We start from the raw sequence: 27,905 nt of genomic DNA on the forward strand, positions 1-27,905 counted from the left end.
TTATGAACCATGAAACATCAATGCCAGACACAAAAATCACTCTGAGCCTTTGTGGCCACTAGTTTTGTTTCTTAAAAATGTAAAAATCTTAAAAAAGGAAAAGGGAGCTTGGGAGTACTGAAGAAAAAAATAGCATCAGCATTCACACAGTAGCAGAAAAGACTGTCAAGCACAGTACACGACAGCCCTGTGAGTCCTTATGCCCAGGGATTAACAGATCTCCTGCGCTAGTTACAGGAACATTTAGAAAACACATGAAGTGCCACTACCAAAAAACCAGGAATCTGATATTCAGGATGCTGTAGTAACATGTATTTTCTATAGGAGGAAACTCCCCGGTTCAGTTCTCATACACAGGTCACTTAATTCATGCTTCTGTATGAATCACCTCTGCCAGCCAAGAAGAAATGAGGTCTTTGCATCACAGCAGACTGCACAACATACACACTCTCCTTCCTTCTGTGCTCTGCCAGGTGCACTGCCCAGCCAACAGCCCACCCAAGAAAGGCTCACAGAGAAGAAAGTTTATGATACAGAAAGAAATTTAATGTACTATGAGAAACTTAGGGCTTCTGCATGGCCCAAATTTTACTGTTCTATTTTAAGTAACATTCATTGCTCTGTGTCAGCAACTCTCCCCACCCTGGAAAACAAGGGCTGCTCCTCTCTCACCAGCTCACTAAGAAGCCATTCCACTGGAAGATTTCAAGAAGTTCACCCAAAAGTGCCAAGTATTCCCTAAGGAGACCTCCACAGCAATGACAAGCAACTGTGAGTCCAGGGAATGCCCTGGGTTCTTTGCAAATGGATCTTTGTTTATGGGACCACAAGCACTGGTAGGACTACTCTGTTCCATTTCCCCACTGTAAGTATCTTGACAAAATCACAGTTTAAAAAAATTAATAAAAATAAATTAATAAATAATAGTAATTAAAAAAGAGCACAAAAGTAAAGCAGACATTCACACACACCCCTAGTCTATTAGAGGAGTAGAACCTGCCTGTGAGTTTGTGCCAAAATACACATCTCACCTTTTGGAGGTGACCAGTATGAGCGAAGCCGTCTGTAAAGCCTCACATACAAAGGAGGTCTCGATGGTTTCTCCTCTGGCTCTTCTGGAGGTCTCTCAGTTGGACCCACATACATGAGAGCAGCTTGATGTTTCTGAGGCCACTCCTTGAGTTTACATGAAAAGGAAAGACAGAACATAAAGGCATTTCAGCACCTACCTGTTTTGTCCTCTAGCCTATTTATTCTGTGCTCCCAAGTACTCCTGAGATCTACCCAGGCCCTACCACTGCCTCAGCCTACTTTGTGGTCTCCAGCCTCCAGATTCATACCTGAGATGACATTTTTTGCAGCTTCAAAGAGTCCCCAAGTCCACTAACCTACTCCTTCCCCGCACAAAGTGAGGCATTTTTCCCTCTACGAGCAGAGGGCAAAGGGATGTTTTCTTTGCTGCTGATGTGTGGCAGGGTGACACGGCTGCTTCTGGCTGGAGGGAACAACCAAAACCAGCAAGGTCAACATTAATGTCTGAAAGTACAATTGGTCTCTGCATGGCACAAGGGAACCTCAAAGAGCAACTGCACAGCGGGATCCAGTGCAAACAGACAAAGACAGTTCTGTGTGCAGCCAAGGGGCACTGAAACCTGGCAGGCCTTTGTTCTCCAACAACTCAAACAATCCAGATCTGATCTGATAGTCAGGTGCTTACAGACAGCAGTGCAACAGGTCTTAAGGCAAGTCAGGTGTACTTTATAAAGCATGTTAGGGGAAAAAAAATGGGGAAAAAAGTACTAACACATTATTCTTCATGATATTTTTTCTCGTTTTGAAAATAATTTCTGAAATGCTCCAAACATAGGACTAAGGGAGGGAATCACTTAATAGGATTTTAAATGTATATAGTAAAACAAAACAGCCAAGAGCCCACATGAACTCAATACAATTATTTTTCTATGCACAAAACTTTAAAATTAGTTTTGGATCATACAGCACAGGTTGTTAAGCTAATTCACTTCACACCTCCGAAAGCAAGGAAGGAGTCTACTATCATACTTACACAATAAAGAGAACAAACAGAGGTTGTATCACTAGGGCAATACACAAACAATAAATATTAAGGCTTAAAGGGAAAAGCAGCAATGTTGTGATAATTTAAGCCTGCATATTTTAGAAGAGATAATAACACTAACAACAATGCCCCTACCAATACCAGAGGTGAGCCCTTTCCCATTACACTTTTTTCAGCTACAGGTCATCCTGTTTCAATAGACAGCTACAGCAAAACCAGAAAATATGAAGTGTGTAGCAGCAAAGACAAGCCAGGAAGAGATTAAGCTCAACAGGCTGGAGCCACTTCTTATAGAAATTAACACAATGATAACATAAGAAGCACACAAAGCAATAAATACCACAATTAGGAGAGATCAGGTAGGAATTTTTCTATTGTAACATCAGAAAAAGTGGCCACTTCAACCTTCAGCAGGTTAAACAGATCTTTTTAATGCACAGTGAATAGTTCACCAGTAAAATCCACTATCACTGCCCATAGATGAGGCTAAGGACTCAACAAAAGTTAGAAAGGGGCTGGAGAGAAATCAAGAGGAGGTTTCCACCTAGAATGCCAGTACACAATCATCATCTTCAATTTCCTGGGGATGGGGGAGTAAAAAAAAAAAAAAAAAACCAACCCAACTTTCACAGATACATTACCATTAAACTCCCTTTTACAGGAGCTTCCTATAAAAGAATCATTGGCACTATCACAGACAGCATGACTAGACTGCACAGTCTGATTTACTGTACCAGCTCCTGGGTATTTCCACAGCCTTTCATTAGGATCCTTATATGTTCAGAGAACAGGAAAAGCACGTGTGTGAAACTGTCTCACCTTTCATGCAGATCAAATTTTAATCTTTCCAGGATTTTAAGCAACAGAAAAGTTTAAGGTGAGATATAAGCTATTAATCTTCACATTCATTTTACCACACAAAGAAGCCTTATCAATGTGCATGAGCAGTCTAATTATAGACCCTTCTGCCAGGTGAATTAAATCAGAGTGAAATGTTATCACAAGAAAGGCTGTTGAGAAAAGGTGACTGAGCTCTTTGGTGCTTATCTTCACCACCACTGCTGCTCACCAGTTTCACAGGGGGTTACTGGCTCCCCCTGGTGATCTTGCAGCAACGGATCTTCAGTAAAGGGAATTTTTAAAAAATCATTTCTCTTCCCCTTCATCTCTTCTGAAGTAAGTCTATCAATTGATAGGTTTTTTAACAAGTCCAGCTTCACTCCCATTGTATATTGTTACCAGAATCCTTCACAAAAACTAGCAGATAAATTATACAAAGCAAAGTCAGCCTTTTCATTTCCCATACACTTTCCTCACAATTAATTTTTACCTTAAATGTACTGAAAAAGTGAGCTGCTTTGGTTTTCAGAGGCCCAAGGTACCAGTACCTGAAAAGAGAACACAAACAGACCTTCTAAGATATCCAGGGGTCAATATCAGGAAAGGGAGAAACCTTGCATGCAGTCAGAGCACACAGACTTGTCTGCCACTGAGTTAGTGCTCCCTGATAACTTTTAGCTTTTTGATACTGTAAGATAGTTTCTACACATCACCAGCAGCTTAGCAGTGACATCCCTTTCCTGATTTACAGATCATCAAAATGCAGTGTATAATCTTCACTACAGGCAGCAGGACATCTCACTAGCAGAATTTTACCTAGTTATGTGACACAACCGGGGATGATTTAAAGGCCTGTGGTCCAACAGCTGGTGGTTTGCACCTCCACAATATGCAATAAAGCGTTATGCTGGAGGAAACAAACAAAAATCAAAAGCTTCAGAGACAAAAGAACAGAGCCAGAAAACATTCGTTTGTCCCAGGGGATTCTCACATCAACATCAGTGTTCTACAAAATAAAAATCCGATCAGCCACACAGCTGGTAGAATCTACAAACTGTACAGAATCCAAAGATGTGACTACAGTTAGGCAGGTTTGGTGCACATTTTGATCACTGTCTTCCGGCAAACAGAGTCAGCAAAGCACATTAAACACCATCAGGTCAAGAGTACTGCAGACCTAAGTCTATCACTAACTACTAAGGTGTGCAACTGTCCACCACTCCCATCAAGCCATGAAGTTGTCTGTAAAATAATGACATAAATCAGCACCAAGTCTCCAGCAGGACAGTGCTTAGCAGAGGGATAGTCAGATAAATTTCTGGAACTTTGTTTTACAGCTTAACTCCCTTTAAATAGGTGCCTTCTTTTCAGTATAAGATCAGTTGTACTGGAATACACCAAATGTTTATTTTAGCCCAATAACTCATCCCTCACGGGGACCAAAAGCAGATGAAGTGGAGAATTATAAAAACAGGACAAGCACACATGGTTCTTGTTCCAAGCAGACTCTGAGCACCCATTCATTTGTGGCTGAAGTGCTTTCCAAGTTGGGCACATTTTCTCTGCATTTTCTCTGCATTAGAAAACATTCTTGCCTCACGTACAAGAGGTGCTGTTATGCCTCCAGCACTCTGTCCAAAAGACTCTTAAAAAAGGGAACTGCTGCAGGAAAAGATGTGAAGGCTGGCACTAGGCAAAAAACAGGGCATGGGCAGGAAGCCTAATCAGAGTGCAGAGCAAAGGGAAGTGCACTTCCTTGAACTTGGGGCTGCAGGAGAGACTGCAGCAAAGCCAAGTCAGCACCTACACAGCCTACTAAGAATGTTCCTTGTTTCCCAGGGACCTGACGGTTTACTGCATCTCCCCCATCCCCTCTCAAACCTCTCAAATATTTGCCAGACAGACTCCAGAGGTCAGCTACCTCTTCCTTCCTGACAAAGATGGCTCATTCACAAAGCACGTGGTATTTCCTTACAGCTGCACCCCCGAGGCATGTGCTGTGTTCCCTCCACAAGAGTTTGGGAAGTGAGCTGCTTTGGCACTGCTGCTCCTTCACCAGACAATGCTTGTCATTTGATACACAGACATGGCATGTTAAATGTCCTTTTGGAGAAAGCCCAATAATTATTAGTTTAGCATTCAGAGAACAGTCATCAGGCAGCACAGTCCACGCCATTTCCAGCAGGAACTTCAGGGCATTTCTACATCTATCTGATGTCCCTTGTTGGAATTGAGTTACAGAGTCCACATGCACCTTTTCATTGGCAGTGATGAAAAACAATGGCCAATTACTTTACTTAGACTTTACTCAAGGGAGAGATTTTCCCCCTGCTATGATCTGAATAAAGTTCCAGAAGCGGATATCACAAGGCAAGAAGAAAGTAAATACTTAAAAGAACAGGCGAGCAACCAGATAAGTGTTTATTTTAAATTACAAAAATGCTGATACATCTTACACTCCCATGTGTGTAATGTCAGACCTAACAAGAGTGGGTGCCTCTGTCTGTCAAATGCCTACACTCAAAAAAAGACTTACTTAAGAGAGGGGGTTATATCTTTTTGGCAACAGATGCTAAAAGAGGCACAATTTCAAAAATGGTATTTTCTTACTTGCTAGCTTTAACTCCTGCATCTCTGTAAGATCCCCATCTCAAACTAGAAACTGCAAATACAGGCTGTTCCTTTTCTCCCTGTAAAGAAAAATAAGGATTGCAAAATTACTTTCTCTTACCTTGTTTCCAAATTTATTTTCTGCAGTCGGAAAAACAGCATTTCTAAATAAAAACTGATTTCTGATTAATCCCAAAAGTGACATTTAACAGAAGGGGTACGATAAACACCTAACAGCAATAAAGTTTAGCAGAATTTAAGCACTGTACATCCTGTCTGCTCTGGAGAGGAATATAAGAGGTGAAATTTTGAAGAAGTAGACTGAGTTTGACTGCACTGGCCGTTTCATTCTGTGGATATTGCCAGCCAAGAGCAAGGAGCTCTGCACAGTGATGCTACACTCTCACTGCAGAAACATCCATTCTACAACGTAACAGAAAAACAATATTCAAAAACCATGCAGGGCACAGCCAAAGGTTTTCCTGTTTTACATTTTCCAGTTTGTCAAAGAAAGCTACTAACGGCACAATACATATGAATGCACCAAATCAGCTCAGACAGCTGTTGCTGTCTCTCAACATTGCTACAGAGACATCCCTGTTACTAAGTTTTGTATTCATCAATACTCTCTGAGCCTCAAAAAAAGCTGATGTTCAGGCATTCTGCTGTTTTCTCCCAGTTAGACTATCTGATGTCACAGTGGAGAAATGATTGCCATCAGAACTGCTGATATCATAAAACAAAATTTGTAACAGCATTACGCAGAGGAAAAGCAGTCCATATAAACACAAAAACATGAGAATAGGAAAGTTTTAGGAATGTTGAGTTCCAAAAAAGCTGATGCTTTTACCTTGATCTGTAAGACATCAAGTGGAACTGTCTCTCCCTTCAAAATGGCCAGTGTAGCATTAGTAATATGTCTGCAAAACAAACAGGGGAAAAAAAGGCAAAGGAAAACAAACAGGAAGGAAGGAAATGAGTAAGCTTTAAAATTACATTTTTTTCCAGTACAGAAAATTCCAGTACAAGTCCGGGTGGGGCCTTTTTTCAGCAAACATAATAACCCTGGGGAAAAGTGCTGCACTTCACTGAAATTAGAAAGCAAAATGAGTGGCTGCAACACATGACAAAGCCTGAGTCCTAACAAACAGCAAAATAGGCAAAAAGCAAAAGGAAATTCTCAGCCTAAGCTTTTCACAGATTCCTCCCTCTTCAGCTAACCTGGCAGATCATATGCCAACTGTGTTACCTGCTGTTTCAGATACTTAACACACTAAGGACCCAAATCATTGGTCTCAGCTCATGTGTCTGGGACTGAACTGCATTAGTATGCTAATTTGTTTTGAAGTTTTTAATCAACATAAATCTACCTATCAGCTGTGCTCCTGTCCTTTTGGTCTCCATTAAGTTGTGGGCAGTAGCTAAGGCACTTTGTCATTTCAACCTGTAAAGATTTTGTAATCAAAGTGTTTAAGTGCATTAAATAGTTTATGTTCAAACCTTGAAGCATATACTTGATTAAAACTCCTTCTTTGTTTTCAAAGCTGGGTAAAATTCAGATTCCACATTGCATACATTTCCAGTGTCTCAGCTGGACAAGGAAAAAATGCAGTTTTCAGATCCAGCCCAATACTCCTGTGAATCAGTGGGAGAAATTGCCCTTGGCTCCATCAGGATTACAATACTGAGACAGATAAGGAAGCTGCTCTTCCCACAACCCTTCTCCTCTCCTAACTCTTATCTTTCTGTAAGACCTTTACAATTCCTACACTCCAAAGTAAGACTGCTGAAGGAACCAAAGCCCAAATACTTCTTTTAAAAATATCACTTCTGTACTTTTTAAGTCAGGTTGTGTTACTGGTGTGGACTGTTAAGCAGCCTATTGACCAAATTACCTTCAACTTCACCAACATGCTGCAGTCTCACCTGCACAGTTCATTACCTTGGGACAAGAAGATCATCCATTTCAAACAGCTTCTTTAGAACCCAAACATAAATTATTATTTTAATCTTAGCTGCTGATTACAGCCTTGTCCATCTTGCTGAGCTTCAAAGCACTCTGGTAGTTTTAATGAAGGATGTTATGCCAGTTGACTCATGGGTTTTATGGATGATGGATACCAGCAAGGGTTCCAGAAAGAAAAATGTTAATGAGTTAGTGGGAAAGCAAGAGTGAAGAGATTTCAGCAGCAAGAAGAAATATGATTAGTATGAGAGAAGAGGAAGGGAACAATCAAAAAGAAATGAAGTGTGGGGAAAAGAAAGATAAGCTGACCAGGCTTTTTACTTTAGAAGTGGACAAAACAATCTTGCAAACAAACTGAAATGCAGGCAACAGATACCACCAGGTTGGATCATATCCAGGATGCTAAACATAAGAATCAGGTTGTTGTACTGTTGCCAGCATCAGTCCCACCACAGGGAAAAGCCAGTCCCACTCTGCAAAATTCAGTAATAGGATCCAGCCTTTCCCATATTCTTGTACTAATCCTTACTTTGCAGGTGCTAACCCAGTTATATGCAGACTGGTTTAAAGAATTCTTAGACTGGGGAAGGGACAGAAAGAGGACTTATTTTTGTTTTACTTTGTCATATTCTTGCTACATCTTTGTCATACCCTTTCTGCTATTCCTAAGAGGCTGATCCTTTTAATCCTTTTTTTAAAAAAAAACTTGAGCATCACATGATCACAGAGAAATTAGCCACAGCAAATTATATCATGTTCTAATAATACATACATTTCCTTCTTTTAATTTTTAGTCAGTTTTTGGAAGTCATTAACTCAGGCAAGTTCAGAGAACTGTCAGGCTCTGCCCAGAGACTGCCAACTTCTGTGTAACACAGAAGAAAAGTATCAAGCTACCAAGAACTCCTTGAAAACAAAAAATATGTTTCAGAAACATGTAATACTTACTGGACTTGGTTTGTGCTCTCAGGGTACAGCGTGTGGCTCAGAGTGCAGGTTTTTCCAAGAGGTATGAATCCTATAGGAATCTTACTGAAGGCAGCCTGGACACATGAGGAGATTAAATTAACATTTGCATCAGCTGAAGGAAGTTCCTGTGTGGAGATCACAGCTGTGTCTGGTATCACCCCTTTGGCACTGAGCAGCCAGGCACTTCCTTAAACGAGGCAGTAACACATAATGACTCAGAACATGGCATCCAAATCTGTGAATCCACCACTGCCAACTGGGTACAAAGGAGCTCTCTATAATCATTAACAGCATTGTTACATGCAAGTTGGCAGCCACATCCCAACTAATGCACAGATTCTGTCAGCAATCTGCCACCTTTCTTAATACTGACAGTGGCATCACAAGCTCTGAATCTCATTACTATTGCAGAAATGTCCCTCTGACAGAGTAACCTTGCATAGCAAAGAGATTTTCTCACTTAAGGAAAGGAAATCAATTGATTCCGCTGGCACCCAAATCATGAAGCAGCAGAAGGTCTAATTTTTGAAAGTCATTGACAATGTTGTTTTTCTATACCACAGTTCAGCAAAAGGGCTTGTTGAAGGAGCAAGTTATTACACTGTGCCTTGTAATAAACTGTGCTTCTTGAAGCATGTCAGCAAATCATTGTAAACTACCATATATCAGAGTTGTACCATCTCCCTCCTGGGCACTGCTGCCAGCAGCACCGGGATACTGCCAATCCGACTCAGTAATTCCTGTCTCACTGCCCCACCATTCTCCCTTGCTATCTCCATGTCACCTGCGAGTCTTAATGCACCTCAAACATCCTTCCCTCATTTTCCTCAGAGCTGTTTTACAGTGTGCAGATCAGAGGCTGTCTGCAGCTCATGCAGTCAAGCTCTGCTCCCCTGGCTGCCAGTAACGTTGTTTCTGGAATACCTTGCAGAGGTTCTTCTTATCCAGGCAACAGAGATATGACATACCCGAGTGGAAAGGGAAGCAGAGCACAGAGAGAGGGGGCTGAAGTGCAGATCTCTACTCCTAGGACACAGTGATATGAAGGACAAGAAGAATTCCCTGGCCAAAGACACAAAGTGACACAGTGGCAATACTACAATGCAGTATTCCACCTGTATTTGTGCTGGATGCAGAATTTCCTACACTGCTGCAAAACGACTCAAGCTACATCGAGGTAGTAAGTCAGAAAATAGAGAAAAGAAACTAGCCAGTAAAGCCTCTGAAACTTTTCTTCCATGATCTTCAGATTATAGAGGTCTCGGGAGCCAACTATAATAATATTAAACTTAAAAAACTGATTTCTCAGAATTGATACAGGCAGCCCACCTTTAAAAATGCTGGCTTGGTTGCAAAGTTCCTCTTGTCACATTCAGACAAAGCAAATGCCTAAACAGATACAATTCTAGCTGCCAAGGGTATCATCATAATCTTATCTGGATCATTTAATTGAGTTTTTGCCAGTTCCTGCCAGAAGGTTTTGGGAACAATGATTCCCTCCTTTCTTCAATAACACTGTCCTCCCACTTTAAAAAGAAAAATCTCCCTCATTTCCATTTGGAGTGATACACCTTGAGAGGTTAAAATTTGCTTAGTGCAGCCATCTGCATAGGTAGATATTCACTGCTTGAAAAAACAGCAGAGCAATCTCAAAGCAGAGGGAGTGTGACCAAAACTGAATTAGTTTTCAAGCCTGTACAAATACAGGAAAAACATGTACTTTCGCCCAACGCTTGTGCCAAACAAAGTGGCATGCACAGCTGGTCCATGGGTCTTTGAAAGTTGAGCATTTGGCTTCTCCACAATCCCTGCTCTGATGCTGGAAACTTCCCAAAGCCACGGTTTGGGAGCCATTGCATCCCTTAGAATGGGAACAAAGAACAACAGGCAGCATTGCAGGGCACCAGCAGGGCTGACTTGGTACGCAGCAAGCTGGCTCCAGATTAGGAAGCAACGTATCTGCAGAAGACAGCTGAGGCCAAGAGACCACAGTGGATGCACAAGACACTCTAAGAAATGCACAAAATTTTTAAAATGACACTTTCTCACCTCATCTGCCCTGCGGAGAAGTCCAGTTATGACCTGAAAAACATGGGAAATACTCAGCTCCAAGGATTTTATTTTTCGGTTACAGTAGAAAGCTATGAAATTCTTAACCACGTTTACTCTTTGGAAAGATTTAAGGAGCAGCTACTCTTTCATGGAAGGTGTTATGGCTGTTTACACAGGAAAGGAGGCATGTTCAGTGTGCAAACATGGTGGAAACAGCAGGGTTATGAGCGTGCCTGAGCATATGCTGGCACTATAACCAAGGCCAGTGTAAATGTTTTAACACTGAATAATGCTCTGCATAATGCAAAAATAGCACTGGCCACTGCAATTAACAGTAATCAACTCAAAGGCCAGGAGGAACTTGCAGATGTACTCTGACCACTTTCTCTTAAGGTCACTGCATTTCATTTAGCCATTGTCTTATGAAACCAGTAGTTAGCATTCCAGGAAATGCTCGAACAAAATACAGTCTTACTTGAAAAACAGAGTATCCCCCAGTTCTGCTGGTAGTTTGCTCCTGTCATTAATCATCTTGACAAGAGGCATTTATTAAATGCGTACCATGCTTTGTTATCATTCCCACATAACTTTTAAATTATCTGATTCCCACTTAGCCAAATATGCATTCCTCTTGGGGAGCATACAGATAGGAGTGAACTTGGAAAATTAAACCATTACAACTAAATCACACAGAAAGAAAAAGTTAGAATCGTGTCTCTCCAGACAGTTTGCTCGTTCTTGAATAAAACTCTGGAAGACACATCACGCACTCTTTTTGCCCCACTCCCATCATCACCTTTAGATTAACACCAGCTAGCAGAGTGTCCCTGTTTCCAGAAGATTAAAACGTTGACTGAAAACACAGACATTAAATTTGACAAATCTCTAGTAATAGTTGTTATGGTGCTGCTACACTGCACAGACTCAACCTTCTCACTCGCAGCCCAACTACGATTCTCAGCAAACCAGGCTCCTGCAGTACCTCTTGTACTGTGCCATCTCCTCCTGCAATAATGATCAGATCCGTGTTTTCCATTAATTCCAGCAGCTTTTTTGCTTGTCCCTCATAATCAGTCTGAAGAAGCAGAAATCCAAACGTGAGAACTCAGACAGCTGTTTCTAGTACATCTCTCTTAGAGAAAAAAGAATCATCTATCCATCTGCTTAATAGTTATTTTCATACAGGCACACAGTACTGTATATTACTTACACTCATGGAGATTTCTTCAAAATCAGGCTGCTGCCTAATAGAATATGTGCAGTAAACACACAGACACACACACACAAAGGTTAAATGAAATATCAGAGTATATCTTACTCAAGACATCTACCATATCACAGCAATAATCTTATTTCCAGGTAAATTTACAGTGAAACCGAAGCCAACCATGCTCTTGCAGAAAAACTCCCAACACCTTTAGCAGCCAAAGTGCTCAAGTGCATCTCTTGAAACAGCATCAGCTACATGAAAGGCCCGACAGCAAGCTGCTGACTGTGGGTTTAATAGTGAAGAGTACACTGACTTTCTAAACTATGAAAACTGTTTTCTGAAAAATTACTGTCTTTTATGAAGACATCTCAGCCTCACCTGCTGGCCCAGCCCTGTTTTGCCAACTCATCAGTTGCTACCAAGCATCAGTTTTAAGTCTTGCAAAATAATTTTTTCCTCTTAGGGTAGGACTATGTATTTTCAATGGTAAGAGAAAGGCATTAATAAAAACAGCATTTTAAGACTAAACCTTGTGAAAAGGATTCCAAGACAGAAAGATGCATATTAGAGTACTTCACTGCTAGAACTCACTGACCATTAAGCAATCCTCATATCGCAACCTCAAAAACCTGCAAAAAGATCAGAATTCCTTTATATTTATTTGTTCTTCTCTTTCCAAAGAAAACCTGTCTGTTAATTCACAGCATTTAGATCTCAGTGTTCTGCTTGTGCAATGGGAATGTTGAATTATTTGGAGAGACACTGAGATATTTCCACTGAAAAATAAAAGGTTATTTTTAATTAATCTGAACAGTTCCACTGCACGTCAAAGTTCCTCACTTCTGAATTCTGCAAGTTCAGGCAGAAATGACAATTTCAACAGCACTGGGCACGCACCACTAGCCAGCACTCAAGTGTTTGGAGAGTTTTCTCTCAAATATGAATTACAGAAGGGCTGCTTTAGACAGACAAACAAGCATATGAAGTGCTTTAGCTGAAAATTAAAATCTCAGTATACTGTTTGTAAATTAGTTGTGAATTAAAAAAGAAAAAGATTAAGTACCAGCTTAATATCTCAGTATTTATTTCTTCCCATGAGATGTCTACAGGACAACTGAGTATTTCAAATGCATACAGATTTTAATTTCAATCCTTCAAGAGGAGAAAGCAGAGCAGACAATGTCTCTATATTAGCAGAACCTATCAGTTCTTACCTTAACCACAGTTACATCCAAGCCAGATAAGTGCAAAATTGGTGCCGCATTCTTTTCAAAAAGGTTCCTGGCTTTGCTGGAAATAACGGAGTAAAAACTATTAGTCTGGTAGCTAAAAAGAAATTAAAAAAGGAAAGAAATAAATGAATAGCAAGAAGAAATCTACTTAAAACCAAGCATACAATCTACACAATCAGTCACTCAACCTGCCAGTCAGGAAAGATGAGATTTCGTGTGGTTCAAATGTATTACATTTCTAGTCTCATATCTCAGATGTCAGGTTTTTTTGTTGCAGTTTTAATAAATGCAGAAGACGTTATCTAGCTTTCTCCAAAAATAATTTAAAAAATCCATCAAAACAAAATAAGATCTCCAAAAGAGAAATTTATTAGAAAATTAATAACTTAAAGAGCACCAGGCTTCACGACCACAAAGAAGGCCCATGTAGGTTTTCAGAAACATCAGAAAACCCCAACTATTTACTAAGACATATTATTAAGTAAGTTTAGAACCAAAACTTTATCTGACCTTTTGTTATAGGACTGATACATTTTCTGCCTCTAATTGCGTAATAAAATAATTATGTCACTAACTATAAATTGCTTACAAGTAGAAGCATGAGGCTTTATTAATACTTGGCATTTTCCAGTCATGTGTGTTTTGAACAAAAGCACATAAGCACTTCCACATCAGATATATTATTGCCTTTATATTGGTACTAACAACTCCCTGCCCCTTCCCAAAATGCAACTGATAAAAAGCTGAGCTGATCAGCAGAAACAGACACACATCATATCCAAGATTACAGGTTTTCTGCTAATGAGCAGGTAAAAATAGCAGACCTCTTCCAGGAGTCTTGCTCTGAGCCCATATTTAGCCTCTCAGTTTGTGGGCACATCCCTTTCAAGGACAGGTTCCCACAGAAGTAAGATCACTGCTGGCTAATGTCAAGTCTTGAAGCAATCAAGGTCATCTCTTGTTTCTACAGCTTTTGAGGCAGAAACATATCACATGCAAAAGTGTGGAGGGAATACGGAGGAATGCCACATACGAAGGAATGACAAAGGCCAAAACACAGGATAAAAGAAAAAAATTCAAAATATACATATGTTTAGAAATCATTCTTTCACCTCAAGCCACTAATTCTATTTCTCATTCCAATATATTTGGTGAAATAAAGTTTGGCATAGTTATATAGCGCCAGCTTGGTATCAGAGGGAGGCAAAAATGAGCTCAAAAATCTGGCTGGCTTTTGTAGTGGATGGCAGAGCAAAAATGAAGAAAGAGTGCCTCAAATGAGAGTGTTGGGAAGGGGGAATTTTACCCTTTGCAAGCTGCTGGGTTGAGGAACACTGTTGCTTTCTTCAATGGCATAGTGGGAGGGATCAGCTCGTTGCCAAAAGCCTAAGTAAGAGACAAAGAGCAGAACTCAGTTTATCTTTTAAGCACACTGCTAAAACAGTTCAAAATAATGCTCCTCTACAAATGTCAATGGGCTTTCAAGCCTCATGACATTCAAATGACTTCCATCTTCAGCCATTGTACAGGTCTCCTATTCAAAGACTGCACCCTTAGCAACAGCTCACATCACTGTCATAAGTACTCTTTAGCTCATTTTTACAATTCCACCACCATTTCGTTTTTGTCAACCTCTGGTTTTCTGCCATGGGCAGAGATCCAGGGAGCTATCCTTGACTCCAAGGTTACTTGATTTTCTTTCCTTATGTAATTCTCATACACCTGCCTGCCACCTTCTTTCTGCATCCTTTCTCACTTCTGAACTTCAATTCCTCAATCTCTTCTACTCATTTTAGTATTTTCTATGCTTCGGTTTTTGGAGATATGAAAGAATTACCAGAGCAAGTTCACTGTTTCTCACATTTTTTTCCCTAATGTCTCTCTATAAAAATCACTTAACTCCTCTTCAATTTTTAATCCTATTCTGAAGAGGTGCCTCTATTTTAAATTCTCCAAGAGTCATTCCATATACAGCCTCTTGTACCTATTTCCATAGCTTTTCAGCACAGGAGGGGCAAGAAAAGGCAAAGCTTCCATGCATACATCCGACTCTGTAAACCTCTTTAAGGTCACTTAAAGGCATCCTCACTAACACACTAAATCAAACTGGTTTTGAGTATAAGCATGACAATGTATTCAGCAATACTATCCAGAAGCCACAGAAATAAAGCAGGAACAAAAGACCACTGAGCTGAGCATGGCCCAGTCAACTGTCCCTGGCTTCTTTTCCCCTTTATCTTGAAAGTTAATCCCCCTAGCAGGAATTTTTTATTTGAAGAAGGTGATATTGTACACAAAGAACAGTACATTTTAGTGGTCATTAGCTGGTTCAAATTTATAATTAATTCCACTCGCCAATTTTGCTCAGGAAACCTCAATTAAAAGAAGGGTGCAGCTGCTATGCTGCTTAAAACATTCAAATTTCTTCTTCAAGAAAGGAAAAGGATGAGAGAAGTTGCTGAGAGTGAAGAAACCTTCAAAGAAATGAAAACAAATCGATAGCTCTTAAGCTTTACTCAAAGATCAGCTGGAAAACAGACCAACTTATTATATTGCAATTGTTGGGCGGGAATTGGGGAATAGGGGACCTCTAGCATGTTACAGCTGTTAGAAAGAACTAATTGTTTGTCTGGGCGACACAATGTCATGTATTTACATGCTCTAAACAATCTAACAAGGCTCCAAACAACCTTACAAGACTCATAAAGAATTTATCACTAAAGAAATAATTATTTCTCTATGTAATATACTTAGACGTTTATTTTATGTACAGGGGTATTTCTAAAGCAGATGCTGATTTGTAAGACAGGAAATACAAAAATAATAATGCAACATTCTAGGAGTCTTTCAGAGCAGAACATAAGACAATTTAAAGTCAGACAATAAAAATGGTTATTAAATATATATGTGAAGGTATAATTTAGGTAAGCCAATGCCTTTTTCACTTTCTTGTCAAATGCACATTTCCAGGTATTGTATTTCTGCATTTCTAAGATGACAATCGCTATTCTGCAACTATAAAAAACCCTTTATACAAGGCCTTTATAGTGCTTTATGAATACTAACAAAGAAACTAGATTCTTTTACAGAAAACTATCCTTGAGTGAACTGTTTGCCAGATAGATGGCACCTTTAACACATGGACTGAGTTCAGCAACAAGGTTAATCAGCGGGACTGATTTGCAAAGTCCAAGTCAGCTGACACTGTTTTATTCTAGAGAAGGAGGTGTAAAATGTTAAAATATGATAAATGAGTTCTTTATTATAGAATCTTTCTATAATCATTTGCCACACCAAGGCTGTCATCTTAAAATTACATTTAAATTCAGACACACATGGTGGAACTTCTGCATGAAGTGCTGCTGTAGTGGATACTCTGGCAGAATGGCAGCTGCCTCATCGATTTGATATTGTAACAGGCTTAAAATCTCAAAAAATCCAAAATAGTAGGAACCTCTACACACCACTTCATTCAGACTAAACCTTTTCTTGGGTGAGTCTGCCGCTATTTTTTTCCCAATATCTATACAGCACTATAAATGCAAGTAGCGTTTTTCAAACAATTTCAGACTGTTGTTACTCTGAAGAACATATCAGACACTTAATGCCTTACTGCTGTATTGCTGTGTGTTTTCAAGAACTATTTGGCACTGACACATCAGTAAGAATGGAAATTACAGCAAGAATTGATTACTAGGCTTTCTGGTTCATTCCATTCGAATGCAGGAGTCTTCTGCAGGATATTTTCCCAGGCTTTAACCTTTGAAATTGTAGGAAGCTCTATTGACAGTGCTTTTGTATTTTCATTTATAAGAATAAGCCATAATGGAACAGAACCTGTCGCTTAATTACTGGAATTAAGAAACAGGAAATTCAGAATTTCCACACAACTTAACTATCTTCTTGTACCAGTCTTTCCTTAGCAGTTACACCTTTTGGACAGCACACACCATTTCATCAGTGCCTTTTAAAAAATTGTTTTAATTTGGCCAGCATGCTTCAAATAATGACCTATTAACAGCCATTTTTGGTGATATAAAAAACTTCTATCACTTTGTTACTATGCAGTAAAAATGAATATTGAAAACATAAAAATCAAGAACAACTGATACTCTGAGTTGTAAACGCATTTGACTCTGAGGCTGTAAGTATGGTTTATGAAAGCACTATTTTCAGGGAAAGATTTTTCTTGTTCTTTCCTGAGACTTGAGCTCCCTTACATCTATACTGGCATGAAGATCCACTGCACAAGACGAGTTGCTGTGAAAATCTTCCTCTTAACAGCAGGCAGGCTAAAAATTGCAATTATTCAGGTGCACCACAGAAGCAGGGTAATCTGAAGAAAAGTTCTCTACTGAGAAAAATAATTTTCCCTATTCCTCTAAGGCCCCAGTATGTAGCAATGATGGAAACAGTGTTACACCCTTCAAAATCACAAAGATCTGTCATGGAGAAGCAGGTTTAAAGTAGACTTTACTTGTGGGAGGTGGAAAGACTTAAAATCCTACAGAAGTGATGTCATTCATGGGCAGCAGCACTTACACCTCTGAAAGACTGTTTACTAAGGACATTTCTTTATAGGAATACTACAGTATGAGAATGTTTTGATTGCTGTTGGCCCAGACAGGCCACAAACTAGGAAATGCAATAGCCAGTACCCTCAGAGATAACTATCTCCCCCTCAACACTTGTTTTCTTATCAGTGATCAGCAAACAGGTTGACTCCATTAAGTTCCCAGTACACGGGTCTCAAAAGAGCTGGGTCAGTCCCTCATCACAGTCCCTCGGGACTGAACAGACAAGAGCCAGGGTCTCTCCAGCTGAGCACTGACACGAAGCAGTTTGCGATGCTCCTGCCCAGACTGCACCCCTGGCGGTGGGTCTGCGATTTCAGTTTTACCGACAAATCCTCTTCCTACCAGAACTTCACAGGCACAGAGCAATTACAGCTGCAGTACTGTGGGTCCGGCAGCTACAGCAGTAACGAAGATCACCCCGGCGATAAGGCTGTGCCGTCCCCCGCAGCAGCAGCGAGGGCACGGAAGGTGCAGTGCCCCGGCTGCAGGCGGGGCCTCCGACACCCTTTGGCACTTCAGCAAAGGAACACAGATGGCACCATTACAAGGCTTGTCACGCAGAAAGGGCCCGCTGGGAAAATCTCAGGAGCCCTGCACAACCAAGATAAGAGGGAGATTTTAATCTAATTTTATGACTTTAAACGGTATTACCTGGGCTTCTTGGCATGCAGCTCTTCGTAGCAGGTTATCGCTATCAGGTGAGACAGAAGAGAGAGCAGGCATTATGTTGTGTAAGTTTAAAACAATTTGCTCATTTTTAAAATGTAGGTACATACCCCCTTTACACACAGTTTGACAACACTGAAACAAACAAAAAAAAATTTAAGGTTGAAATGCACCCATTTAAGCACACAAACATAATCTTTTTCTGCCTGAACACACGAACATTCTTTGTAAAATAAAGAAAAGCGGGAAACAAAGACCAGGATGCCAAGTGTGCTGAGATTACATAAGCTCTGACACACTGTATAACTGTAATTTATTTTTAAATTGCTACATAACTGTACTCCAGAGCTAAGGTGAGGGTTTTTCCAGTGTTCATGCTGCCTGTTATTTACACTGAAGGTACTTACCATCCTGGCAGTATAGAAGGGATTTAAAGTAGATTTAAGTGTAACTTCCACGGACTTCAATCTTTATGCGTTATAATTGTAAACTCCCCTCTCCATCAGTTTGTGAGCTGAACACGTGTTCATGCAGCACCTACCACCCACCTAGGTCTGAGCATGGCCTAAAGCAGTAACTCACAGAGGTGAAAAACACTCAACTCACATAAGTGAAGTTTAAAAACAAAGGAGAAAATATCAGATATGGCACGGACATTTGTTTCAGACATAAATTCCTGACTAATCCTTGTGCTTGTCATTGGTGACAGCATTAGCAAGGTGACAAGCAGGGTATAGTTGGCAAGCACACAGGAGACAGAGCTACTGAGTGAGGAACAGAAGTCTGCTCTTTCCCAGACCAAAAAATGCCCTATTTCCCCTTGCAGACAAAATGGGGAGTAATGTTCTGCAGTGTCCAGAGTCTCACCTGTCCTCTAGATACCAGACGCTGCCCCTCCTTGCTAAAACCAAAACATTCCTTTCAGCTTGTCCTTGCCAATACCTGGCAAGACTGTATATTACTGTCTCAAAATATCAAGTACAAAAAAACCCAATTACAGTCAGCATACCAAAATGAACACTACACTGAAAGGATTAAAGGCCAACCAGAAAAAAACAAGTGACTAAGAAATCAGCACACTTGTGCTCCAAAGAGTGGCTCATCAGGCCAAACCCTGCGATGGAAATGGCAGAAGAGAGGGCAAGGCCCAAACACGAGTGCCATCTATTCAATTCCATGAGTTTACAGTATTTATCTCTCACTGGAGCTATATAAGCTGCTCTTTTTGGCTTAAAAGAGATGCTGCAATGCCATAAAATGAGAAGTAGGGTGACTTCAGGTGAGATATCAAACTGGGTTCCGAGAAAATAACTCTACAGTAAAAAAGCCACATTATTATTCCTGGTAATAACGAAAGGACAAAGGAAGAGTCAAGCATGGAAAAAGAAAATATGTGAGTAATACCTCATCGGGATAACAAGAAACTGAAATGTCTAAGAAAAAATTTCCTCAGAGGCATGCTGTCATATTTGCTCCTTAAAACTAAAGGAGTAAATAATTTGTATTAAGCACCGGCAATATTACTTAGGGAAGCGACAGACTTGGGTTTGATTGCAGTAATATGATGAAAGCACGCCAGTTAAAGTAACTGCCTCTGAAAAGGTTTGTGTTCCAAGCTAAGCAACGTTGTCACAGCTAATTCCAGCTCAGTCAAGACAGCATGACGGGCTAAGCCCACACTGCACCGCTGAGAGCATGAGCCCTCACACAGGGACTTTTTACCCCCCTGGGTGACTATGTGTGACCGGAGCAAACACAAAGCAACTGCAATTTCTATACATAAAGTTGAAATATTATGGGATATCAAGCAAACCGTGCTATCAAATGATGGCAGCACAGTTGATGTCTTTGAGAACTGCTGCCCTGACCTTATTCACAAATGCTGGTCAAACCTACGTTATCTGTTTACTTCACAGTGATGCTGTTTTGTCCAGAAGTCAAGCTGTGTCACACCATCAGCCTGCATGTTCTCCTGGTGCCCACAACCTTATGCTGCAGTGTTAGCTGCCTCTAAAATGGAGCCCAGCAATACTTTCCAAATGTAAGCAAAAGATATTTTGCTCTGTTTCCCAACCTGCAAAGACCCTCAAAACAACTGTCAAGAATGCAAGCCCAATTCAGCTCAATGGAGTCTCAACCATAAAAATTAAGCTTGACAATTTAGACGTCAACATTTATGTTCATTTTCTCCTGCAGTGAAGCACTTACAGAAAAAGTCTATTCTGACACTTAATATTTTTGTGTCAAAAGAAAAATTTAGAGACCAGAAGAACCGTTCACCATTCAGCAATTTATATGTGATTTGTCTCACCTCTCCAGCAGCGCAGCACCCAGAATCCCATACCGTCCCAGCCATAGTCATAGGATTCCCACTGACCCAAAGGGACATGTATTTCAGAGTCATCTGAGTCTTAAGGATGCCCCAAGTTTGGCTTAAGGATGCCAGGTAACAGGAAATATTTTATTTCCTTAAAATGTGATGTCAACACTTAATTGACTTCAAACTCAAGTTTGAAAAGCACAAGTGCCCTCACAGGAGTGCATCTCTAAGAACAGCAGTTCTCCTCCTCCATCACAGCTCTTTCCTCTACTCACCTCATGTCGCTCACACACAGTACCAAAAGTGGTCTGGAAGCCCTCTGTAAGTCATACCAATTAATAAATATTGCTAGAAAAATGTTTAAAACAGCAAAAAGGTAATTTCTTAGTCTTGTGGCTCAGTATGTATTAATTCTCAAAATATGTCTGCACACCAGCTCCTAGAGAAAAAGAGACTTTAACAACACACACAAGATTTTGTTGATGTTTTTGTACTTTATCATCCACTATTAGGCAGTAACAAAGCCTTTTCAACAACCCTCGAACACGAGCAGGTGGAGGCTGAGGGAAATTGCTGCACTGCCTTAAAGAACATGCAGAGATTTCTTCTGACTTGCACCATATCCACAGCAAACCGAAAATCAATTTTTACTTTACATTTCCCCTAAGGGCTTATCTACACAATTCGAGCTTAAAGCGAAAGAGACAAGCAGTGTTGCATCTGCTGGCCAACTCAGAGCTGTCTTCCTGCTGTGAGAATTAAGCACCACACAGCTTACAGCTGGGCCAACTTGCTTAAGCAGTAAAAAATTGGGAGACGGAGAGGAACAAACAGAGGCAGTGGGGTATGGAAGAGAGAGGATGTCCTAAGCTGAACCCACGAACAGAACATTCCCAGTCAACCCTCAAGGCCAGCAGCCACTGCAGCACAGACTCTTTGGAGCGCAGAGAGGGCTTACACCAAAGCAAGGAACCAAGGCAGAGAGAACACAAGAGCAGCTGTCCAGAGCTCCCCACACACCAGCGCTGGGAGAGCACAACATCGGTACGACCCCCTTGAACCTTGGGCTGTTCTGACTCGTTGGCAACACCCCCCCAGTGCAGGATTGGTGGTCACTGCTCCTGTCCCGAGTGTTCTCAGCTAGAGTAGGGAATTAGCACTCTTACATGTAAGCACACGGATCCACACAATGTAATACGGATGCTCCTCCAGCAGAGGCCAGGACGGAAAGGACAGTTCCCATGATGAAGGGTCAGCCAGGGCAGCAATGCAGGCAATAAGCAGAACAACAAAGTCAAACCAAGGCTGTTTGAGGCCCACAGCTGCAGCAAGGGTAAGCCTTTGTCTGAGAGCCAACCAAAGCAACTCCCTTAGAAGTGACCACACTACAAATGCATAAAGAAGCTCAGGTGTGAGATCCCATTTCCAAAAGGGTTATCGGTATTAAATCTAAGACTCTTAAGTATACCCAGAAAGAAGAAGCCTAAAAACTCTCCAGTTCAGTGTCTGTATTAAAACACAAGAGTTTTGTGAGGAGAAATTTGACCAAAGCTGTGCATATAGGATTACTCCTCAGGAGTTATAACAGAACTCCTAAGAGAGATTTTATCTTAGAAGAGAGCTTTTTTGGCTGCTTCTAATACGGCAAGAGCACAGCATCCTCTCTGCTGGATATTAGCATTTACTTCCATCTTGGCTTTGGAAGAGCATGAAAGACAATCTCAGTTTTCATCAGCTTTACCCAAGACTCAGAACTTATACTCTTTTTTTTTGACTAAGTTCTGATGAAATAAAGTCAGCCACTCAGGAAGTATATGCAGAAAGGTGACAAAGTGAGTTATCAGTTGGCAAACACGCAGAGACTAACATTCAAATTGTAGATAACAATAACACTGAAGATTACTGGCAGGCAGTCAAAGGCTGAGGTGCTTTGCCAGCATTTTCTAAGGAGAAAGTCAATACTTTAACATATACAGAGTAAAACCAAGAGTCTGATGAGTCCACTGCCTCAGTACAACACCGAGGGTCCCCATCCTGACCAAGTGATGATCACTCACGCAGGGACATCACTGTAACAGTCTGGTCAAATCTGACAATCAGTTAAACTGATGTCCATCATGCCAGAGATTAAATTTCTGCTGACTTGGCACAGCTGGTGACTCACTGCACCACCTGGACGTACAAAGAACAGCAGCAGCTCAACTCAGGAAAGGTGACCCAGGACATAAAGGTGAGAGGGGCTTCCAAACTTGGTGGACATTTTAAAACAATCATACGGTATCTTTGTTTGTAATCAATCTCATGTGTATACATTAAAGAGAAGTATGTTACTGTGTATGAGCACACACCTGACAATCTGAATACCCTCTAAGCTTTGATCTAGGATACTAAATTCAGTGTCCCTTGTACCTGCAGCATGATATGCTATAGCATGAGCGTAATATGTAAATTTATGCAATCCAGAGACATTAAAGACAACCTCACATGTAGCAACACTGAGTTATCGTCTTAATTCTCCAACACTATAAGAGTATTTACTATCCTAAATGCAAGACAATGGATTTTTAAAAAATATCCTTTTATGAGAACAAAAGGAGTTTTAAGACTCACTGAGGTTTTGTAAAAATGGCAACAGGGTTTTAGTTAACATCAGTTCAACCAGACATAATACCTATCATTTTACACATGAAAAACCTTTGCCACCTCCTGATCGATGCCTCTGCTAAACAGGTATCTTCTGTTATATCACACACTCAGAAGGGCTGAATTACAAACAGGGGAGGAGGAATCAGCACAAGGTTTCCTCTTTGCTCTTCCTATTCACCCAAAAACTCATTACTTTTAAATCAGTCAGTATTTGAACAAAGGCCCCAAAGTCGGAAGGCCAATACTCTGATCCAGAAACTAAACCCTGCATGAACAAAGTACCACACAAGGCCAGACTAAGCAGCTCCTCGACCTTTACAGTTATTGTCATCCACAGCCTTTAGACTAACTCAGCGATGATCCATCACACTCCAGTGCCCCTCTTTCCTTTAGGCCCTAGGGAGCACAACGGCATCCACATCAGACCCCCAGCACAGTCTTCAGGGTGCAGGAGGGGGACACCCAGGTCCACTTCCAGGCAGGGAAGTGGCACTGGGAACAAGTCTGGAAAAGGTAACATTCCTTTTGTCCAGATTTGTCCATGTAGCACCCTCCAAAATCTTAAGGAAATACTCCAGAGCTCTTCTGTCCCTGTGAGCATGTAGAGATTGACTACAGAAGAGTTGCCATTTATTTGCAGGATAGATTGTTATTTACAATAGCTCCACTTAATGCAGGCATCATAACCACTGCATCCAAAAGAGGAATGAACCTTGAGAAGTCAAAAAAGAAAATTATCTGCTCCTTGCAAGAGAAATATTTTAGAAAATCCACAAGGACGGAAAGAGGGATGCAGGATGGGAAACAAAAATTATCTTCAGCTGCAAACAAATGAGCAACATCTCAGAGAGCTCCTTCCAAGAAGTCAGAGGCTAATCTGAACTGATCCTGTGCTAAAGCAAAACACCCCATCATCAGAAACTCGTGATGCCAGAAACCGAAGCACGAGACTTCACTAAACCTTTAATCTGTTCTAAAAGGGCAAATCTAAGTCTAGTCAGGTATGTCTCATGCATAGCAATTTAGCCTCTGATGTTGGTAACAGCAAGCCTCGGGGCCAACACAGCCCATACACGGATCCTTCACTAACCTCTCCCAGTGCTGCCTGTGGCAGTCTGTGTGTGGGGCAAAAGGCAGCTCTCCTGCTCCCCAGCGTAACTGGTACACAGACAAAGACACTGGGAAGAGGGAATGTACAAAAAGACACCAAAAGCCATCGAATTCGAAAGCAAAACAAGCTGCAGAAAGGGATCCTGTCCAGCAGCACCAAGGTAAGGCACTCACCGTGCACAGAGTACTATGAAAGGGCTGCTGAGACCACCTTTGAATACTTTTTTACACTCTTGCCATCAGGTTCTTCTGTCACTCCTCATTTTTCTGTTCCCTGGCTAAAACAATCTTCCACAGAGACTAGCACAGAAATGGCTAAACGGTTGTCACTGTTTCCAAACAGTGTTTAAATCTCTGAAAGCTGTACTTCACAGCTGTGCTTCAGCCTGCATCAAAGTCTCACACAGCTGCTTGTCATCACAGTACTTCCTACCTTGCATTTCCAGTGTCTGGTAAGGAAATTTTTCTTTTTACTTTCCTTTATAGATAAAAGGGGAGACTGAAGAATGGGATATGTGAACATATTTTTCCCCCCCAATATATCATCTGGGTTAAAGCACCATGCCTACACTTAGTGCAAATAACCTCCAAGCACTGAAATTTAGATACCAAAGGTTCCCTTTTTTTGTTTGTTTGCCTTTCATATTTTCCTCTTTATGCACATTCTCTGTGATCAGAATGTGACTTCACAGTTACCACACAGGAAATCAATACAGCTGAAACCAACAGCACACGAACAGGCACACGAGCTCCTGGAAACAAGAGACACAAAGGGGAGACTGGTTGTGCCTGTCACCTTTCCCAGGCCTTCTCAAGTGCCCACTCTCCATATGCACAAGGAGCATAGTCATTTCCTTAAAGTCTACTCCAGTAGCTCTCTGTAGTCTGCACTCTGCTGTCATTAGTATCTGTGGCACCAGAAGACCGGTGAAGAGGCCACTTACGTAAGCTGGGTACCTGTGAAGGTCACAGGCTGCTCTGCCCCACCAGCCAGCCCCTCCTCACAGGAATGCCACTGAGCAATTTCTTCCTCCTCATTTTGTACATTAAGTTTATTCTTTTGGCTAAGAGGTATTGAGAATGATAGAACTTCAAATAATTGCTCTTTTACATTTTGTTATTTCATCAAAATTCAAAGTTCGAGGCGTCAGAGGAGAAAGTTGAATGCAAGGTCACTGACATTACATGGAGGCATCAAAAAACCCAACCTATTTAGTACAAATACTTCTGCTCACAACAGGGTAAGCTATGTGTATCTGGTCCAACCTCCCTGCTCAAGCAGGGTCATCCCAGAGCACACGGCACAGGATTGTGTCCAGACAGTTCTCGAGTATCTCCAGCGAGGGAGACTCCACAATCTTCCTGGGCAACCTGTTCCAGTGCACAGTCACCTGCACAGTGAAGGTGTGCATGTTCAGGTGGAACTTCTTGTGCATCAGTTTCTGCCCATTGCCTCTTGTCCCATTGCTTGGCACCACTGAGAAGAGCCTGGTATATCCTCTTGACACCCTCCCTTCAGATACTTACAGACATTGAAGAGGTTCCACCTCAGTTGTCTCTTCTCAAGACTGAACTGGCCCAGCTCTCTCAGCCTTTCCTCTTAAGAGAGATGCTCCAGTCCCCTCATCATCCTCCTTGCCCTCCACTGAACCCATTCCAGGAGCTCCACATCCCTCTTGTACTGAGGAGCCCAGAGCTGGACACAGCACTCCACATGTGCCTCCCCAGGGTGCTGAGTAGAGGGACAGGATCACCTCCCTCGACCTCCTGGCAATGCTCATCCTAAGGCATCCCAGGATACCACTGGCCTTCCTGGCCACAAGGACACACTGCTGGCTCATGGACAGCTTGTTGTCCACCGGGACCCCCAGCTACTTCTCTGAAAGTCAACTGAGCCTTAGTTGCTTCAGGTAAGAAGCAAGCAACTAAAGCAGATGTACAATGCAAAACAAAAACTGATTTAATGCAAAAGTCCCGAGGCAAAAGGATGTGAAGAAGGAAGGTATAACAAACAACATAAACAGATTTATTTTCCTAACTTTTCCCTCAAGGCTTTGGCAGCATTTCAATGCAAGCAGAAAAGAACACTGCTAAAATCCCAACTTAACAACCAAAAAGGCATCCAGACAGGGACAGGACAAACAGCAGCACCAAAAGTAACATTTTTTTAAAATAAATTGGCTACACTTGCATTTTAGTCAGATGCATTTATGGTCATCTTAATGGACAGGGACTAAAATACAAACACAGCTACTTAAACATCACAAATGAGGATTTTGCTTACCATAAGGGACATCTGCTCCACAGGTAAACAGTGGGAATGACACCATTAGGTACAAATTATGTGAACAGCAGTGACGGGCTCCTTGCAACTGGGTGAGCAACACCAGCAAGGACAGCACAGGGCTGCTGCCCACGCCCGGCCTCCAGAAAGGAACAGGGGCTCCTGCAACAGCAGCCTGGCATCCCTCATGTGGGGCATGGCACCATTAAAAGCAAAAAGGAGCTGGGAAAACCCACGGGCACACGACCACCGCGCTGGGATGGCTGTCCTCGGCACACGGAGGTGGCACCCTGCCAGCCTGGTTCCATTCATCCTTACAGCACGGGCTAAAAGCAGGCAGGCTGATGGCACGCACACGGACGAGGGCATTTTTTTAAGTCAGAAGAGAGAAAACTCTCTGCTCTCCAAGAGGCCCTAAAATCGCTCAAGCCACCCAGACATCCCCCGTGTTTAAAACCTCCCGCCTGAACCAGCGCCAGGCGCACAACACGGCCAAGGTGGGAAGGACAGAAGCCACTGAGCCTCCCCACGGCTGCTGGAGCGGGATGGAGACCCAGCCCTGAGGGTGCCGGGGCCCTCCGAGGGGACACCCCCATTCTAGGAGCTCCTCTCCCTCCCGCCTCCCTGCCCGGCCCCAGCCGGCATTACCAGTGCCTCCCATAGAGCCAGTGCCCTCCCCAGCCCAGCAGGCAGGCGCCGACCGTGGATTTCTTCCAGTGGTTCCTGAGGGCCGCCACCACTTTCGCCATCCCGCCCTCGGGAAGCGCCGCCGCTGCCGCCGCCCGGCCCGGCTCGGCTGGAAACGGCTCCCGCGGCCCCGGCGTTCCGCGCCGGCGCCCGGCCACGATTGGAAGGGACAAACAACAAAAACCCCACAAATCCCGAGGAAAAGTGTTTTCACACCCCCACCCCCGTGTCCCGGCCCTCGCTGCGGAGTCGCCCTCCTGCCCCCGAGGTGACCCACTGCCGCGGGCGCTTGGCTGCCAGCGCTGACGCTGCCGGGCACGGGGAGCAGGAGATGATGTGTGGCAGAGGGAGAAAGTGAACAGGGTTTTTTTTTCACACCAATAAAAATATACTCGGTGCCCACCGCCCCGCCAAAAACAAAAACCAAACCAACAAACAAAAAACAACAACCACAAAACGAGCAAAAACAAACAAACAAAAACACCACCACCCCCAAACACAACAGCTCTCAAAACAAATAATAATAATAATAATAGTAAAACCTGAAAGTACTCCAGAATATTCCAGCCAGAAGAAATGTTGTCCAGGAAGGACCCAGGGTTTGCTGTTTAAGCCGAACCAACAGAATGACCATAGGCACCAGGAGAAATGTCTCCCAT

The 27,905-nt window shown here is 42.1% G+C and overlaps 1 protein-coding gene across 1 annotated transcript in view; it reads right to left on the bottom strand.

Moving 5' to 3' along the window:
- The window catches only part of AGK (acylglycerol kinase), a 47,796-nt gene extending 20,311 nt beyond the window's left edge, over nucleotides 1-27,485 (bottom strand). The window contains exons 1-11 of the mRNA XM_027743854.2: nucleotides 27,208-27,485; nucleotides 18,185-18,224; nucleotides 14,263-14,342; nucleotides 12,939-13,014; nucleotides 11,497-11,589; nucleotides 10,512-10,544; nucleotides 8,442-8,536; nucleotides 6,378-6,447; nucleotides 5,528-5,607; nucleotides 3,408-3,465; nucleotides 1,032-1,176 (exon numbers count right to left, since the gene is read on the bottom strand). Coding sequence (XP_027599655.1) covers nucleotides 1,032-1,176; nucleotides 3,408-3,465; nucleotides 5,528-5,607; nucleotides 6,378-6,447; nucleotides 8,442-8,536; nucleotides 10,512-10,544; nucleotides 11,497-11,589; nucleotides 12,939-13,014; nucleotides 14,263-14,342; nucleotides 18,185-18,224; nucleotides 27,208-27,308 — 871 coding nt within the window. The 5' untranslated portion in view covers nucleotides 27,309-27,485. The remainder of the gene's footprint in view (nucleotides 1-1,031; nucleotides 1,177-3,407; nucleotides 3,466-5,527; nucleotides 5,608-6,377; nucleotides 6,448-8,441; nucleotides 8,537-10,511; nucleotides 10,545-11,496; nucleotides 11,590-12,938; nucleotides 13,015-14,262; nucleotides 14,343-18,184; nucleotides 18,225-27,207) is intronic.
- Nucleotides 27,486-27,905: the final 420 nt, after the last annotated feature.

The sequence above is a fragment of the Pipra filicauda genome, unplaced genomic scaffold (genome assembly GCF_003945595.2).
Source record: "Pipra filicauda isolate LSUMZ 115617 unplaced genomic scaffold, ASM394559v2 scaffold2_size9829703_pilon, whole genome shotgun sequence".
Lineage (NCBI taxonomy): Eukaryota > Metazoa > Chordata > Aves > Passeriformes > Pipridae > Pipra > Pipra filicauda.